Source organism: Tiliqua scincoides, chromosome 13 (genome assembly GCF_035046505.1).
Source record: "Tiliqua scincoides isolate rTilSci1 chromosome 13, rTilSci1.hap2, whole genome shotgun sequence".
In the NCBI taxonomy this organism is placed as follows: Eukaryota; Metazoa; Chordata; class Lepidosauria; order Squamata; family Scincidae; genus Tiliqua; species Tiliqua scincoides.
The window spans coordinates 14,759,800-14,777,010 of record NC_089833.1 but is presented as its reverse complement, the minus strand read 5'-3'; the positions used below and the strand labels follow the sequence as shown (position 1 = coordinate 14,777,010).

The 17,211-nt window shown below is 41.2% G+C and overlaps 1 protein-coding gene across 1 annotated transcript in view; it reads right to left on the bottom strand.

Annotated features, from left to right (window-relative positions):
• SDK1 (sidekick cell adhesion molecule 1) overlaps window positions 1-17,211 on the bottom strand; it is a 478,937-nt gene that overhangs the window by 381,997 nt on the left and 79,729 nt on the right. The window contains exon 2 of the mRNA XM_066640872.1: window positions 1,378-1,537. Within this exon, the coding sequence (XP_066496969.1) occupies window positions 1,378-1,537 (160 nt within the window). The remainder of the gene's footprint in view (window positions 1-1,377; window positions 1,538-17,211) is intronic.

Sequence of the window (17,211 nt, the reverse complement as noted above, 5' to 3'; positions counted from 1 at the left end):
GGACATAAGGGCAATGCAGCTCCGAGGTAAGGGAACAAACATTCCCTTACTTTGAGGAGGCCTCCGTGACTGCAGGATGCAGCACATGTCCCATTGGCACAGTTATGCCAGTGCTGGACAGCAGTGACATAAGGGGTTAGGACTGTGCCCTTAGTCATACCAGGCCTCCCTTATTCCTCTGAACCAGTATCTAATGGGGCCCTCACAGCTGACTTGTAAGTTGAGTAGGTGCCATAGAATAAAATAGAAGGGAAATAAAAACCTACCTACACATTCTCTGATACCCTAGATGAAAGGATAATTCTCTTATTCATAGATATTAAAAGCAAATGGGAACTGGTGTTTGGAGACCTGAGGTTAAGATGCTGGGTGGGATAGTGTTGTGAAGTGAGATGTCACACCCCTATGTCAAGCTCCAATTTTGAAATTACAACTTTTTTTGTCAATATATTCAAATAGAACTAAGTAACAATTGCCATTGACATAAGGGTATCCATATACATCAAGTGAAAGTAGATATGATGCGTAAGAGTGCCCAAAATATACTTCCACTGACTGAGGTTTAATGAACATAAGAACATAATTCTATAGCATCTTTGATCCCACTGCAGCTCATTGTAATGCAACAATGCAACACATAACAAAAACAAGAATGCAGTTATGGGGTCATAGCTCAGTGGTAAAGCCGCTACTCTGCATGCAGAAGCTCAGGCACTCAGTCCCTGGCATCTCCAGGTAGGTCTGGGAAAGATCATTGTCAAACTCTGAAGAGTGGCATTCAGTTAGTATAGACCAGTGTTTCTCAAACTGTGGGTAGGGACCCACTAGGTGCGTCGCAAGCCAATTTCAGGTGGGTCCCCATTCATTTCAATATTTTTAATATTGAAATATTTTAATTTAATATTTTTTTAAAAATATTTTATTTTATTTTTAAAATATTTTAAAATATTTTTAAAAATATTAATTTAATATTTAATATTTTTAATATATTAGACTTGATGCTCCCATGGGATGTGACTGCATTTGGGGAAATGTTACAGACCTGTACTTTTAACAAGCTACTATGTATATTTTTTTTAACAATGATGGTAAATGGGACACTCCTGGGTAAGTGTGGGTAGGATTGCAGCCTAAGATTGCAAAATTTTTTTCCTGCTTGATGATGTCACTTCCGGTCATGACATCACTTCCGGTGAGTCCTGACAGATTCTCATTCTAAAAAGTGGATCCTGGTGCTAAATGTGTGAGAACCACGGGTATAGACAATGCAGAGATAGATGAATGTAGTGTCCGACTCAGCGGAAAGCAACTTCAAATGTAAAAATTTGCTTAATTCAATACTGAAAAATTAAAATTGAAATTTTAAATGCCACTTACTTGTATCCACCGGTGAAGGCAGTGATTTCCACATCGTTATGTAGCCACTTAAATTCCAAAGGCCAGCTTCCTTCGGCCAAGCACGTAAGCACAAGACGGTTTCCTTCTAGATGGATTTGGGGCAAACCTGGTTCTGTCTTGAAGTAGGGTGCAACATCATCTGAAACATGGGAGAAAAAAAATGTATGGTCAAACAATAAAATTTACTTACAAATAACTATTTTCTATATATTCAGGAGAGGGCACCCAACTATTAGATCACATGAAAGTTTTGTTAGAGTCACTAAATTCAGTATTCAGTTTACAGAATGATAAATGGACTTGGAGACCCAGTTAAACTCTGCTCAAGCATAAAGCTTGATCACCATCTCTTGACTTAAACTACTACACAAGGCTGATGTGGATAAAATTAAGGTGGGTGAGGGAGGAGGCCCACACACAACCTGGAACTCCTTGAAGGAAGGAAAGAAATAAAATGCTACACTGATGTGCAATATACAATATCTATCTATCTTTTCCACAGCTCAAACAAAATTTAAAATAGCTAAAACCGTTTAAAATACAATACTAATTAAAATATTACAAAATAAAATAGCAACAGCTACTTGAAAACCACTTGAAAACAAGAGAGCCAGGATGGTGTACTGGTTTGGGAATTGGACTTAGACCTAGAAGATCCAGATTCAATTCCTCACTCTGCCATGAAGCTTCCTGGGTGACTTGTGGAGCAGTCACTGTCTCTCAACCTCATCTGCCTCACAGGGTTGTTGTGAGGACAAAAGGAAGGAACCATGTGCATCACCCTGACCTCCTTGAAGGGATGGCTGTATAAAATATGAATAATAACAAAGTAAAACTATAAAAGCCACATTTACACAAAAGTTCATAACAAGACTGAATTTGCCCAAATCCTTGTGATGGAAGAGAACTGTAATCAAGTTACATAAGTAACCAAGTAACTTGGAAGTTACTACTTGGAAGTAAGCCCCATTAATTTCAATGGGTTTTATTCCCAGGCAAGTGTGCATCAGACTGCAGCATAACAAAAGCAGCATGTAGCTTCTGAGAATATATGCTTTACACATCCTAGTCTGCTTGACAAATTTTTTACTCTTTTCTATATTTGAAGTTCTGACCTCAAATATAGCTGCATTTTATACCCTCTGGTATAATATTTGGTGCCAGGCTCTTCTGCTTTCTTGCAATGCACAAGAATTAAATCCAGTTCATTAAACTCTCTTTAGAAAGTTAGAAAAGTAAGCCTGGATGAAATGATTATCACAGCAGGATACGTCGCAGGAGAAATGAAGGGTCTTGATAGAAGCTTTGAACAAAACATCCTACAGTACAGCAAGATTAATGTGCCTTTCAGTATTGTCTTTAGCCAGACTCTCTTAAATTACATTTTTCTCCCCTCCCCCCCAAAAAAAATCAGCTTTGGGTTTGAATAAAAGTTTTTAATAGTGTGCAAGTCAGATATAGTTTTGAAACATGTATCAACCTGTGGTTCAAACTTGTTAAGATGAGCCCATGAGAGGAAAGCACAAGCAGGAACTGTGGATTCAGAGCCCAGTCCTGAGCTCTTGCCGCTGGTCCTCCACTGGCACTGAGTGTCACTAACATGCCATAAGCCATAAGGCATATCCGCAGCCCTCAGCACTGGCGCTAGCTCAGTACCATCTGATGCTGGGCTAGTGCCAGTGGACCACCGCTGCTCCACCGCTCCACTGCCACCCGAACCGGTGGGCGGCAGAGAGGTAGGTGGGGGCATGGGGGGACGTGGGGAGGAGGTGTTCTGGGGCAAGGGAAGGTGGGGGGAGGGCAGGGAGACAGCGTGCAGGGGAAGGAGTAGGGTGGGAGGAGCTCTGCTCCTCTGCATCCAGAGTCTCCATGTCGGGCTGCGGGTCGGACACAGAGGGTCTTGATTCTACGGCAGCCCAAGGGTTGCTGCAGAATCAAGTAGCCCCATTGCAGGGCTCTGCGGCAGTCCCGGCACAACAGGTAGCTCAGGTTTGGGCTGCCCGTCATTTAAATAAAGACCAAAAGGGAACTCCAATTTACTAGAGTGATAATATCAAACAGCATTATTTATTCAAGCTGCACTCAATCATAACTCCTAACACATCGGTAGTAATAGAATCTAGCCAACTTTAGTGAACTAGTCAAATCTCTTTGCTATAATTATAAATGTCAATTCTCTTATAGGAAATCTGCTACCAGCTAGCTATTTTAAAATGAAACAATGCATAAGAGCTGCAGGACATACACACACACCCAGAGAAAGAGAGAGAGAGAGAGAGAATTGATGCTCTTCCCATGGCACTGGGAAAGCATGGATTGGGAATTGTATGGATTGGGCCGGTTTGGCAGCAGAACCACAAAAGGATTGTTGTGAGTATAAAATAGGAGTGAGGAAAATCATGTGCGCTGCCCTGATCTCCATAAAGGAAGGGTGGGAAAATGTATAGTTAAAGATTAATGACCTTTATTAAGTATAAATGTTTACAACATGAAGATATTGTTCAGCATAGCACTCTGGTGCACAAGATACAAGGGGGAAAAACATTCTCTACATGGTAGCTTCTTACTTGTGCCAAAGTAAATAAGCCACCATTATCCCAAGCAGAAATGGGCATGTGAGGTGAGATGGTGAGTGATGAATTCTGCACATATCAAGTTTCAGTGGGTCCATGAAAAACAGCTCACTTCATTAGATAATCAAGATAAAGATTTGTCCTTCTTTCATCTTTGTGGAGGGAGAATGGAAGCTCTGGGAGGAAGCAGAGTTAATGAGGGGAAGAAGTGAGTGACAACATTGCAAATGTATGGAGTTTAGGAGTACCAGGATAGATCAAGGTCTTGAGGTGTGGCAGTAGAGAAACAGGATAAGCTTTTTGGATTTATTAGTCATCTCCTTGAAATACAGGCACTGAATACAAAATACTCATTGCTGTAGGCCTTGTGCACCCAGTAATGGAATTCTGGCTTCACTGAAGCCTGTGGCAAAATTTCACTGCTATCAAAGTAGCCTGGTTTAACATTTTTCTTTAAAACCATCAGAATAATATGTTTTAAAAAGTCTACACACAGTATGTGTCAGAACTATGGAGGAAAAGGCATAAAAGTTTTATATAACTTAATTATGAACAGTTTGCATGCTATCGGCCATAAGCAAGTAAGTAAAGTTTGCCCCAGAGTCCTCTCAAATCAATGAGAATTACCAGCATGTGTAGAAACTCGTTGTGGAATAAATCCACTGGTCCACTTTTTCCCCCTTAGGAAACTATGGACCCATACAATGAAACTTATGTCTGCAAACCAGTTACCCTAATTATCTCTCTGTACCCATTTTTATTAGTTTCCATCAACACCCAAGTTAATAGAAAGATAATGCCACTCTGGGGGGAAATTTCTTGTTGTTTCTGGAATAATCTTTTCCCCATATTTCTCTTACCTCTTCTTTACTCAATAACTTCTGTACGTTAAAAAGCTATTTCTAGGAACTGTGGGCTTTCAAAAACTGACAAGGAACAAAAAAATCCATACTATACAATTGTGCTGTCTACAAAGAAAGGACTGTTATTATCTCCTATGGTGCCCATACACACTGAAATAAAACAATCTAGTACAATTAGCATTTTAGGGACTCCAGAGTTTAAGGACTCCAGATCAAGAAACTCAGGGTGTGAGACCAGGACCTCATCATGATTTGCTCTGTCATATATTTGCTCAGACCTCAGAGATGTGGAAGCATGTGCAACATCAGCTTCTGTAATTGGCAGGCAGTTTGAAGCTTCATGATTGGCAGACCAGTTACAAAAAGGAGACTGGCCTTCTGCCTCTCTCTACTTAAAAAAGCAGTTCAATCCCAGTTTCCAGCTCAAACTGCCCACTAACCTCAGGAACTCTGACTTGGGCAATATACCTTCCAATTCTAGATTCAGGTATGGCCATCCATGATCTTGGCTTGGGCCTGATGCAGAGACACTTTAAATTTCCTCAGCTGTTCTTATCATCCCAAAGATCCAAGCTTTTAGGGCAATGGTTTCCAAACTGTGGGTAAGGACCCAACCTGATTTGGTGGGTCACAAAACTGACAAGCTGATAGCTGACAAAGAAAATATTATGACTTCTATGGAAAGTGAAGCTGAGCTACACATATGGCTTTTACTTGTGACTAGGCAAATGTGCCTTGGTCCAAGGGCAGAGTGAGGAGAACACAATGCCACCAGCATGGAAAGGGCTCTGATTTTTTGAGTTCAACAAACTCTTGAGAAGGAACTCCCAACCTACAAGCTGCCAGGGAAAAAGTACTGAGCCCTATGGAAAGTGAAACTGAGCCACATGTGCACATTATGCACTCATACTCCTGAGAAGGTGAATGTACCTTGCTTCTTACCAAAGATAAGGCAAAGGGGAACACAAGACCACCAGAATGGTCCCAATCTGATGAATGTGGAGCTCAACAAAAGCTCCAGCAGGCCCCCACTACCACAGTAAAAAGGACAAAAACAAAGGCTTGAGTGGCTGGTAAAGTGATTTTTTTTTCAAAGTCTCATAAAGCTAGGTGGGTTACTACAGAGTATAATTTTGAAAAGTGGGTCCCAGTGGTAACAAGTTTGGGAAACACTGTTTTAGAGTGTTAGCAGCTACCTGGGACTAGGCTGAGAACTGAACTTCTACAATTCAAGTATTGCAGTAAGAAAATTATCCTCAAAATTCAATTTTCTTAGGAGCTAAAATTTAATAGACCTATCAGAATATTTTAAAAATATAGCAAGGTTTATAAAATACCCTTATGCTCTGTAAGATTTATTTAAGACCTTCAATAAATTTTACCTCTTTGAGTTTGATTTTCACATTAAATGCAACCGTCATTTTATACATTAGCTAATTAGTGCTTTGAAATAGAAGGAAAATAAAATATGAAGCAAGAATTCAGTCTGAAAAGACTATAGTGTCGGCAGTTCTGACATCCAATTCCTATGACTACTTACCAGAAGCAACAATGTTTTTTAAGAGTTTACAAAGTATTTAATCTTACTTCAGACACATGCTATGCCAGGTTGGTCCAACTTTGGACTGCCAGGGGCCCACATGACCTTTGCAGAACCCCTGGCTAGGGCACCACGGACCAAACTGGAAGTAATTTGCGGTAACATGATGACGTCACTGCCAATTACATCCACATTCTGAGCCTGCAGAATGACTTTGGCAGGTTCAAAACAGAAGAGGGTGCAGTGAAGCTTTTCAGTCTCCCTGCCACAGTGTTCCAGCTTCTCCTTCTTCAAAGGAACACCAGGTACACTAGTAATGATTTTGCATTCCCAAACAGAAACTTGAATTAACCTAGAATTGCCTGATCATTATGGGGATGCTGCCTCCTAATCCTAGGTTTTGATGATGGCTGACCAAGTGTTCACATTTCCTCCACAAAGGGCCAGAGCATACAGCAGAAAACAATCCTTTTTTACTCTCTGCCTTTGTCCATTATAAAAACATTTACAAAAGATGAAGTCCAGGATCCAAAGAGTAACTTTGGGCTTCTGTTCAGCATTTCACTTTTTTTACTTTGGACAGAGCAGACAGTAGTGTCTTTGGCTTACTTTATATGAAATGCCAAAACATGATTTGGTATTCCAGGAGCAAGTCTGGAATTAATATACTCCTTCCTCCCTTCACGTGTTCCAACTCCCTACTGTACTTCCGGGTTCTTGTCAAACTATAACTTGTCATTATATTGGAACTAGAAAAATTGTGAAAATCATACTTTGAAAACTATACTCTGAGTGAAAACCATACTTTGCCTGCAAACGATAATTGGAAACCTGCATCTATGCCTGCTTGAAATTAGTATCCAGCCTGATTTTTCCTATCTCCACTTGGTGCTATCCAAGGTTCTCATCTCCTGGCTGGATTTCTGCTCCTACCCAAACGCCTTCCTTTCCTTAGACCGGGGTGTCAAACATAAGGTCTGCAGGTCAGATGCGGCCCCCAGAAACTCTTTATTCAGCCCTCAGGCGCTGTCAGCACCATGGTCAGCTGCTGAGCTATGTTGAGGTATCACTGCTGGAACAGCACTTTGCATGATAATTGAGCTCTCCTGTATCTTGAAAACATGATCAAGACTTGCACATTTTATCTTCTGTCATTTGTAGTTGATGAGTCCCAAAGCTAGAAAAATGTGCTTATTTCTGGTCATCACCTGCTTAATGACATCACTTCCAGTCCTCAGCAGGCATCACGAATGCCATTTGGCCCACTGTACAATGCGTTTGACACACCTGCTTTAGAACAATAAAGCTGTTTACCTTGGTCAGTACCTTTATAGCTTTTAGGTAGAAACATCCAGGAATAAATTTTCCAACAGTAAACAAATTTCAAGACTGTACCAATTTCAATATTGCCAAATCTGCAATACAGGGAAAAATGAACTTTCCTTCATAATAAACAAAAGCTGGCACGCACACTAATGCAGTACACAAGTGCTCCCTCTACACCAGATTATTACACAACCACAAAGGAACATGCTATCCATTCCTGAGCACACTTCAAATCATGCTGTTAATTAAGAGCAAAACACCTTCAAAAGCATTTCAACTTGATGTATTGCTCTGGAAGCAGGGGAAAGGAAAGCAATTTGGGGAAGGGTGCTGAAAAGGACAGTCAAATTTTCCTTTGATAAAATTCAACATGCTTTTCCAAGACTCTTCAGTAAATAGACTAGCAGAGCTTGGCAAATGATTCTGAGTGCTCCAGAGGTATTAGATGCCATAGTACATGCTCCAACATCAGATTAGAACAGTCTTTAAATTACTCAGGGGCACAAAAGAATTACATCTGCAGACCTGCTCTAATTCACTTCATCATAACTGAATATTTTCTAATAAAAAGTGCAATCTGAACTTTGAACTCTGAAGCCCTTTTCCACCCAGAAAATCTATGAGTTTCATGGGAGGGGAGATACTACCATGAAAATTTGGGAAGCATTACGGAGCGCAGAAACACAACACAAAGCCTAGAAGCACCTAAAGACTAACAAACGTACTGTAACATAAGCTGTCATGGAAAGCAAGTTATGAATTGATAGAAAGGAATGTTAAAGTTAGAATGATTAAGCATAAAGAAGAGCAAGACTTGCTACAAAAGAATCAGCATGGCTTCTGCAAAATAAAGTCATGCCTCACCAATTCTTGGAGTCACAAAGCAGTTTCTCTACTAGAGATTAATAGGAAGAGGATTGTAAATAAAACAGACAATATGGAAAACTCCTTATACAGTATAAATCTATTGAACAACCACATTTCAAAAACAAAATTCTGGCTGCCCAATCTCAAAAAGGGGCATTTAGATGGTTTGCACTCCTTTGACGTTTAGTGCATGTTCAGCTCAAGAGGGACTCTGTCTGCCCCCACACATGAAGGCAGATCTGGGTCATTTTATGAGGCCAAGTGAGAATTGTTTCCACTACCCCAGATTGGGTGTTGGAGTGGATTTTTTTCCCCCCTTTGCCCTTTCGGTGGCCAACTTAAGACTGTCTGAGAGGGTGTGGTGTTTTAGTCAGACTGGTCATAACTGGAACATATATTACAAAGTTGGATTAAGAGTATGGAACTGGTGTACATCCTGAGGAAGTGAAGTGGAACTAGGATATGGCACTTAGGCCAGATCCTAACCCCCGACGGCCTTATACATGTCACTCAGATTTGCGCCAGCGATTTCACTGGCACAAATCCAAGAAACCTCATAGGGCTGGCTGGGGCATTACTCAGGGTAAGAGGATGTAAGTCCCTTTAGTTGTGCCCCAGTCCACACCTAAGCTGCACAGGATACAGCACAGGCCGGTCAGTCAGTCTGCCTGTTCCAGCACAGGTTAGTTCTGTGCTGTAAATCTCTAGTTCATTCAGCAGGACCAGTTCGGATACTGAAAACTTTAAAATGAATAGTATAGAAATGATTATGAGAGAATGAAGGATTGAAGCCTTAAATAGCACAATAAAATAAGTTCTTAAATTCTAGAAGAAGGTATCCACATCACAAAACATTTTCAATTCAGTCACAGAGATCAACCATCTCCAGTTATTAAAGGCAAACTATTTATTCAAGTCCTTTCTGATATTATTCTTTTCAGGTCTGTCAGTCATTAAAACTGGAAAAGGTCATCACCTTCATATTTTATGTCACAATTTTTCTGCACTATTCCCAGCATATTTTATTTGGTATGCTGTTCCTCTCGCACTAAGTACGTTTCTTTAAACATGAGCCAGCAACAAATAAAAAAATGAAAAACTCGCATTCTTGTATGCATTTTATCAAAAGCTGATTCTCACTGTACATTTTGAACTCTGAATGGAGTACAAAAAATAATGAAGAATACAAAAAAGGGTAGGGAAGGAAGAGGTGCACAAGTCCAAAGTTCATTGCTGTTTGTTCCGAAAACAAGCCATGACTGACACCTTGTTCACAAATTACTTTTGTGTGCAAATGTTCTATGATGTTTCTGTGTGAGGAGTTCAAAGATTTCACATGAAGCACTAGCACAAAAACAGAAAAGTGACTTTTTTGTCAAGTGCATTCTTGAAGACCATAAACATTTATAGCATTCTGCTGCTCTCTTTGTTCCCAGATGGTGCACAATGTATCTAAACATTTTTATTAGACATTCCCACAAACGCCAAGACCTTTGTCCAGTACAGTCCAAAGAACAATATCAAATGACTCCATTCATCATCATTCATATTTCAGCTATGCCTCGTAACAGCTGGAGTGCATGTCCAAACTGAGCCAACATTTAATAAACTCTTTCTATCGACTCCAGAGGAATGTCTCTGTCACGTCACGTTGATCCTCTGCTCTCAGCCCGTACTCAAATTCAACAAAATTGCTCTACAGGAAATGATTGTTTCTACTGTTCATTTTTCAGACTCTCTACTGCATCTTACAAGTGCCTCCAGTCATCTGTTTCTGTTACACGATACATCATTTAAATGACAATTCAGAAATTGAACCAGATGGATGTGTAACCCAAAACCACAAAGATGTTTACTAAGAGCAAAAGCTATTAATAATCTAAAAAGTGTACTTTTTAACTGTGTGAGAGAATGGCAGTGTGTGCATTTGCATGTACGTATTGTTCTCATAACAACAAACCATGACTGATCCATTGTTCACAAATTATAGTACTGTTTTCTATATTACAACTATTTGTGAATCTAAGGTCAGTTTCATTCCATTCTACCAGATCGGAAACACAGATACATGAAATACACCCTAAGGCAAGTTTTTGCACTCTCCCAACAAAAGTGGTCACAAAGCAGGGAAACATAATCCATTTTACCAAAATCTCATGAAAAATCATGTGTCTTGTGTCATCTCATCCCTGCCCCCTTATTGCACTGAAGGAGCACTGTTGACAATCAAAAGAGATTAAAGCTTCCGTTGCTAAGATGAGTTCTAGCAATAGAACAAAATTCAGCCCATAGGTTTAAGCTAAGCAACAATGCAATTCAGTGTAAAGTGATGCCCATCATCAACTGGCAAAAAAAACTTCAAACTCACACTGATAGGGTCTGAGCTGTTGGTGAAGATCAGGAAAGATATATTGGGGTCATGGCAAATGGTGCACTGAAAATGCATTCCTAGCCACAAAGTGTGATGATGACCACTAGCTTGAATGGTTTTATAAAGGGATTAGTCAAATTCATGGATGATAAGTCTACCAATGGCTACTAGCCATGATGGCTATGTGCTGCCTCCTAGTTTGACAGCAGTGTGACTCTCAATACTAGTTGAAAGGAACAATGGTAGAAAAGAAGTACAGAAATGCCCCCTTATCTGCAGTGATTCTGTTCCAAAATCCCTCATGGATAGCTGAAACCAGGGGTATGGGCGAATGCTCCGCTCAGCTCTGGAGGGGCTCAGTTCAACCTCACCTCCAAAGGGGCTTCTGCAGAGGCCAAGGATGCCCATCCCTAGCCTCTGCTGGGCTCAGATTGAGTTCTACAGGTAAAAAACCATGACTTCAGGTTTCACAGAGAAAACAGAAGTGACATTAAAGCATTAAAAAGATCACTTCCAATTTCTCTATGAAACCGGAAGTCACTGAATAGCTCAGCCTGAGACCAGCACAGGTCAGGGACAGACATTATCATCCTCCAGAGGTGAGGGGAGTAGAGCTTCCCTCACCTCCAGAGGGGGTGTGCATGGGCATTTGTGTGCAAGTTTTCACTCTGTTCACAAAGCTTTTTCCTATTTAAACCTTATGTGGAGAGGAACAGAAGAGGAAACTGAACACTTTCCACATGCGCTGCCTCCGACGCATTCTTGGCATCACCTGGCAGGACAAAGTTCCAAACAACACAGTCCTGGAACGTGCTAGAATCCCTAGCATGTATGCACTGCTGAAACAGAGACGCCTGCGTTGGCTCGGTCATGTCGTGAGAATGGATGATGGCCGGATCCCAAAGGATCTCCTCTATGGAGAACTTGTGCAAGGAAAGCGCCCTACAGGTAGACCACAGCTGCGATACAAGGACATCTGCAAGAGGGATCTGAAGGCCTTAGGAGTGGACCTCAACAGGTGGGAAACCCTGGCCTCTGAGCGGCCCGCTTGGAGGCAGGCTGTGCAGCATGGCCTTTCCCAGTTTGAAGAGACATTTGGCCAACAGACTGAGGCTAAGAGGCAAAGAAGGAAGGCCCATAGCCAGAGAGACAGACCAGGGACAGACTGCACTTGCTCCCAGTGTGGAAGGGATTGTCACTCCCGAATTGGCCTTTTCAGCCACACTAGACGCTGTTCCAGAACCACCATTCAGAGCGTGATACCATAGTCTTTCGAGGCTGAAGGTTGCCTACTTCTATTTTAACCTTATGTGGAAAAAAATACATCCCCTTCTAATTTTTTCAAGCTGTGTTAGAGAGCTGCTTTCCTTTTATTCTCTTTTTGATGCAAAACTTCAGGGAGCCTTTATTTTCAAAATCCCACTGCCCAAGTTACCTTGTTAAACTTTCTGCGTCTTCATTCTGTTCCATAGTCTGCCAATATATACTACCTACTTATGCTAAAATGCATTTGTGCAAATCACTTAGACAAAGTATGAGTGAGAGTTTGATTAGAATATTGTTTTCTTTAGGTATACACTCTCGAGTCACAATCAAGCCTTAATGGTTGCTAATTTCAGAAGGATGTGATTAGAGTTTATTTAACGATTCAGTATGAGAGCAAATTGAGAGTCAATCAAAATTAACTTGATTTTTTTAAAACTTGAAATTCAAATGTTCTTTTCCTGCACACAACCTATTAACTCAACATCAACAGTACAATAGGTTATAATAATAGGAGACATTGTTTGTATCTATCTAATTTCCAGGATAAGGCAGACTCCTTCAGGATTGCAAGAACTGTGCCTCCTCTACAGGAAGATTATTTTTCTTTAAATGTAGCACCTTCAACTCTGCCCTATCAACTAGTCATTTTGAACAGTTCCCAAGCCAAAAGCTTGGCAGAACTCTGTGCACATTTTTAAAAACAGAAAGGATCTGCTGAACTCCCTGAGTTCTATGTCTGGGACGCAATCACAGTCGCTATCCCATGAGCACATCAATTGAGCCTCAATGAATGACAATGCCTCCTGCAAAAGTTTTAACAGATGTGCAGATTCATATGGCAGGAAGCAGTCCTTAAGTATTGAGCAAATTAAAGCAATGTGATGACCAGCACTATGAATTGGACCAAGATGGGAAGCCATTCCTGTCACTCACTATTTCCTCCTTTGATTTAACCCTCAGTTTTGTAGCCTTCCAGAGTCTGTAGACATTAGCCCTAAAATCAGAACAAACTGTCTTGGGTTTACACAGTTTTTAATGCTACTTAGAACGCATCAATGCGAAATCTTAAGTGAAGTAAAATAATGTTAATACTTCACACTCTATGATAAAAATATCAAGGGCAGAAATGATAAAGACCAACCCATTTGTATAAAGCAGTGACATGACATCAAAGCATATGATGCTCCAGTGCAGGATGCCTGCACTATATATTTGGACAGACATAGTCAGACAACCTGTAGGCTTTGGAATTACTGTGTGGGGCTCAACTGTGCCCAGTATTTGCCAAATTAGACTAAACATGCTAAACATATGGTTGCCAACAAAAATGGGTGACACTTCTCTCCTTTTGTCAAGTCTAACAGAACTTATCTGTCCTGACACTACCACATTCTGATTCTTCCTGCCTGACTTTCAGAAGCCAGTAACGTAAAGTAGGAAACATAGGACAGAAAGCTGTCAAAATGCAAGGCAAGTTCCACTAGATGCTTTGGGTAAGGAAAGAAAGCTAGCTGCACTACTACCAATTTCAGTAGCTGACGTGTTCAGTCTCGCGTCTTACTCCTTTCTCTTTATCCATTTTCATCTAACAGTACCTGATTGCTACAGCTGTGTATTATACAAAAGCTCCTCTGGTATTAAGAATTCACCAAATCACCATTTGTTTCGTCTTACATGTAATGCTGAGATCATAACATTAAAACCTTGCTGTGTGTGTAGTTACACATATCACTGAATGCATATAGTTAATCACAGACCTTTATGACAGGCATAGGATGGACTCAAATAATAACATACAATTATTTGCTCATTAAAAAGCAAATTAGTTGCATTTTGTGTTTGCTTAACATCCTCAGGCAATGCATAACAGGTGCTAATTCTGAAATTGGTTTCAGGTGCAAATAGATTAAATTAGCATGTTTCATGATTACAGAAAACACTTAGTGGACAAAAGCCAATTCAGAAGGCTAACAACAAAACAGATACATTTTCAATTAAAACAACACACATTAAATTAAACTATATTACACAGCTTTATACATGCATTTATCAATAAGTTGCAGCATCTGGCTACAATATGTTCATTTACAAACTTGTAATGTATCTTGCACAATAAGTGACAAGTACAACTTTGTCTTAAGTTATAAACATGTTGAAGAAAAGGAAATATTAAAGAATTAGTGTTATCCATAGATAAAATTATCATGTACACAAATCCCTCGTCATAACAGCATTATTAGACCAGAGTCTAATCCTCTGACTGCTTTCAGTGAGAAACTTTACTAATAATTGAGATAGTTAGCATAAACATTTTGACAAACTATGTTTAGATTATAGTTGAGAAGTCAGTAAAATGCACCTTATAGATTTAACATTTAGAGATAGGGCCCAATCCTCTCCAACTTTTCAGCACTGAGGCAGCTGCAATGCAACCCAAGGCAAGTTTCCCTACCTTGAGGAGGCGATGAGGTGCTTCCCTCCTCCCCCATGGTAGGATGCAGGGCGCATAATGTGTAAAACAAGATTCAAAAGGCAGTCAAAAATCTACAACTAAAGTGGTTTTCTTTTGAAAAAAATAAATCCAGTTGACACCACCCACAACATTTCCATCCCTCATGCAACTGGAAGCAACTGGAACACAGCTCTGGTCACATTTTAGTTGAGCGGGTAAGAGACTTGCAGGTGACCAGAGGCTTGCCACGGGCTGGATAGAGACTTGTCGCAGGTCACATCTGGCCCCCGGGCCGGGATTTGAAGACCTCTGATGTAGATACTGAACAGCTTAAGTAAAAATGCATGATACAAACCCAGGATAAACTGATATTTGAATAGGAACCTAAATATATTAAACATGAAAATCAGCTCACAAAGAAGTACCTTCTTCACTCATGCTTAAATGGAGGATATATTTTTTTTAAGTCTCCATTAAAAGCCTACTGCAAACAATGGAACCTGAATTACAGAACTAGCTCTGTTTATTGGTGGGGAAGCAGGAGCTTGTGTTTCATGATGCATAGCAAACTGCTTTCTAAACTGAGTGTTGTTTCAAATGGGACTGATGGGGGTCTGCTGTTCAAATTTAAAAAGTACTAGTCATAGGAATTACAGTGTTGTTTAATAGCGTGTCTGAGTGCCAGCACATAATCCAGTTCCTTCAGCTCAGAAAAGCATAAAAGAAACCAAGTATATACCACACGTACATGAAACCGCTGGGAGAGGTCATCCGGGGATTTGGAGTTGGGTGCCATCAGTATGCAGATGACACTCAGCTCTATCTCTCCTTTCCACCTGACTCTAGGGTGGCTGTCTCTGTCCTGGAGCATTGCCTGGAGGCAGTTGGGATCTGGATGAGGGCGAACAAGCTGAGATTAAATCTGGATAAGACAGAGGTCCTCCTGGTGCAGAAATCCACGATGCGGGTGCTGGACTATCGCCTTGCTCTGAATGGGGTTGCACTCCCCCTGAAAGAGCAGGTTCGCAGCTTGGGGGTTCTCCTGGACTCCCAGCTCCTCCTGGATGTCCAGGTGTCAGCTGTGGCCAGGGGTGCCTTTGCCCAGCTTCGGCTGGTGCGCCAGCTGCAGCCGTACCTGCCTCAGGCGGATCTGGCCACGGTGGTCCATGCCATAGTGACATCAAGATTAGATTATTGTAACGTGCTCTACGTGGGGCTGCCCCTGAAGACAGTCCGGAAGCTACAGCTAGTGCAGAATGTGGCGGCTCGTGTAGTTGCTGGGGGTCGGCGGTTTGACTACGCTACTCCGGTGGCTGCACTGGCTGCCCATTCGCTTCTGGGCTGAATTCAAGGTGCTGGTTATGACCTTTAAAGCCCTAAATGGCTTGGGACCAGTGTATTTGAGAGAACGCCTTCTTCCTTATAATCCGGTCCGTTCTCTTAGGTCATCAGAAGGGGCCCTGTTGGTTGTGCCGTCATTGAGAGTGGTGAAGGGAATGGTGGCCAGAAACAGGGGCTTTTCGGTGGTGGCACCTACACTATGGAATTCCCTCCCCTTTGAATTGAGAGCAGCTTCCTCATTATTAGCGTTCTGGCGGGAACTGAAGACTTTTTTATTCAGGAAAGCCTTCGAGGCACCATAAGGGCTGTTTTTATAAATTTGTCTTTTACTGCGTGCTATGTATTTTATCCATGTATTTTATTTTGTTTTAATTGTTTTTAACTGTTTTGTATTTTTAATGTTTATCTGTTGTTTTGTATTTTTAACCTGATTGTTAGCCGCCTTGGGTGTCCTTCGGGGAGAAAGGCGGAATATAAATCAAATAAATAAATAAATAAATAAATAAATAAATAAATAAATAAATAAAATACATCACCTCAGCTCTGGCAACTTGCTTTTCAGATCAGAATTCCAGCATCTGCATTATGCACAAAGGTTATGAACCTATAAGTTACCCTGGTTCTTGCAGAGCTCAAGAATCAACAATATTTCCTTGTAAATAGACCTGCATTATTTTCAGCCTCTTAAAACAATGCTGCTAATTTTCCATCTGTTTTAGAGTGGGACTTAATGTAACTTGGAGTAAGCCCACCTGCACATATTGGAAATAGTGCTTCCCTGCAAAACATACAAATCAAGAGAACTCCAGCTCTCCTTTGGCTTCTCCAAACTTATCACTGGCAGTACGAAGAGATAACAACCCCATCCTAACCTTCTCAACGCCTGGTGGAACAGCAGCACCACAATGGCAACCACTGTATCCCAAGGGTGCCATGAAGCTGCCAGAGGACTCCTCGAGGGAATGGGACTTTCGTCTCCTTCCCCCAAGGAAAGCACCAGGCTACACAATGGAGCTTCTCATGTCTGTGCCAGCTATTTTGCCAGTGCAGATGAGAGAACCTCCATGTCAGATTTTTTGCCTTGACGCAGAGGATGGGATCTGGCAAAGCAGGGCTCCAGCAGTCTCACCCCCCTTCCAGACTGGCTCCTCCCACCACCCCATCTTCCCCCTGCCCTGGAACGCCTCCCCCCGCCCTGAAAATCCACACCGCCA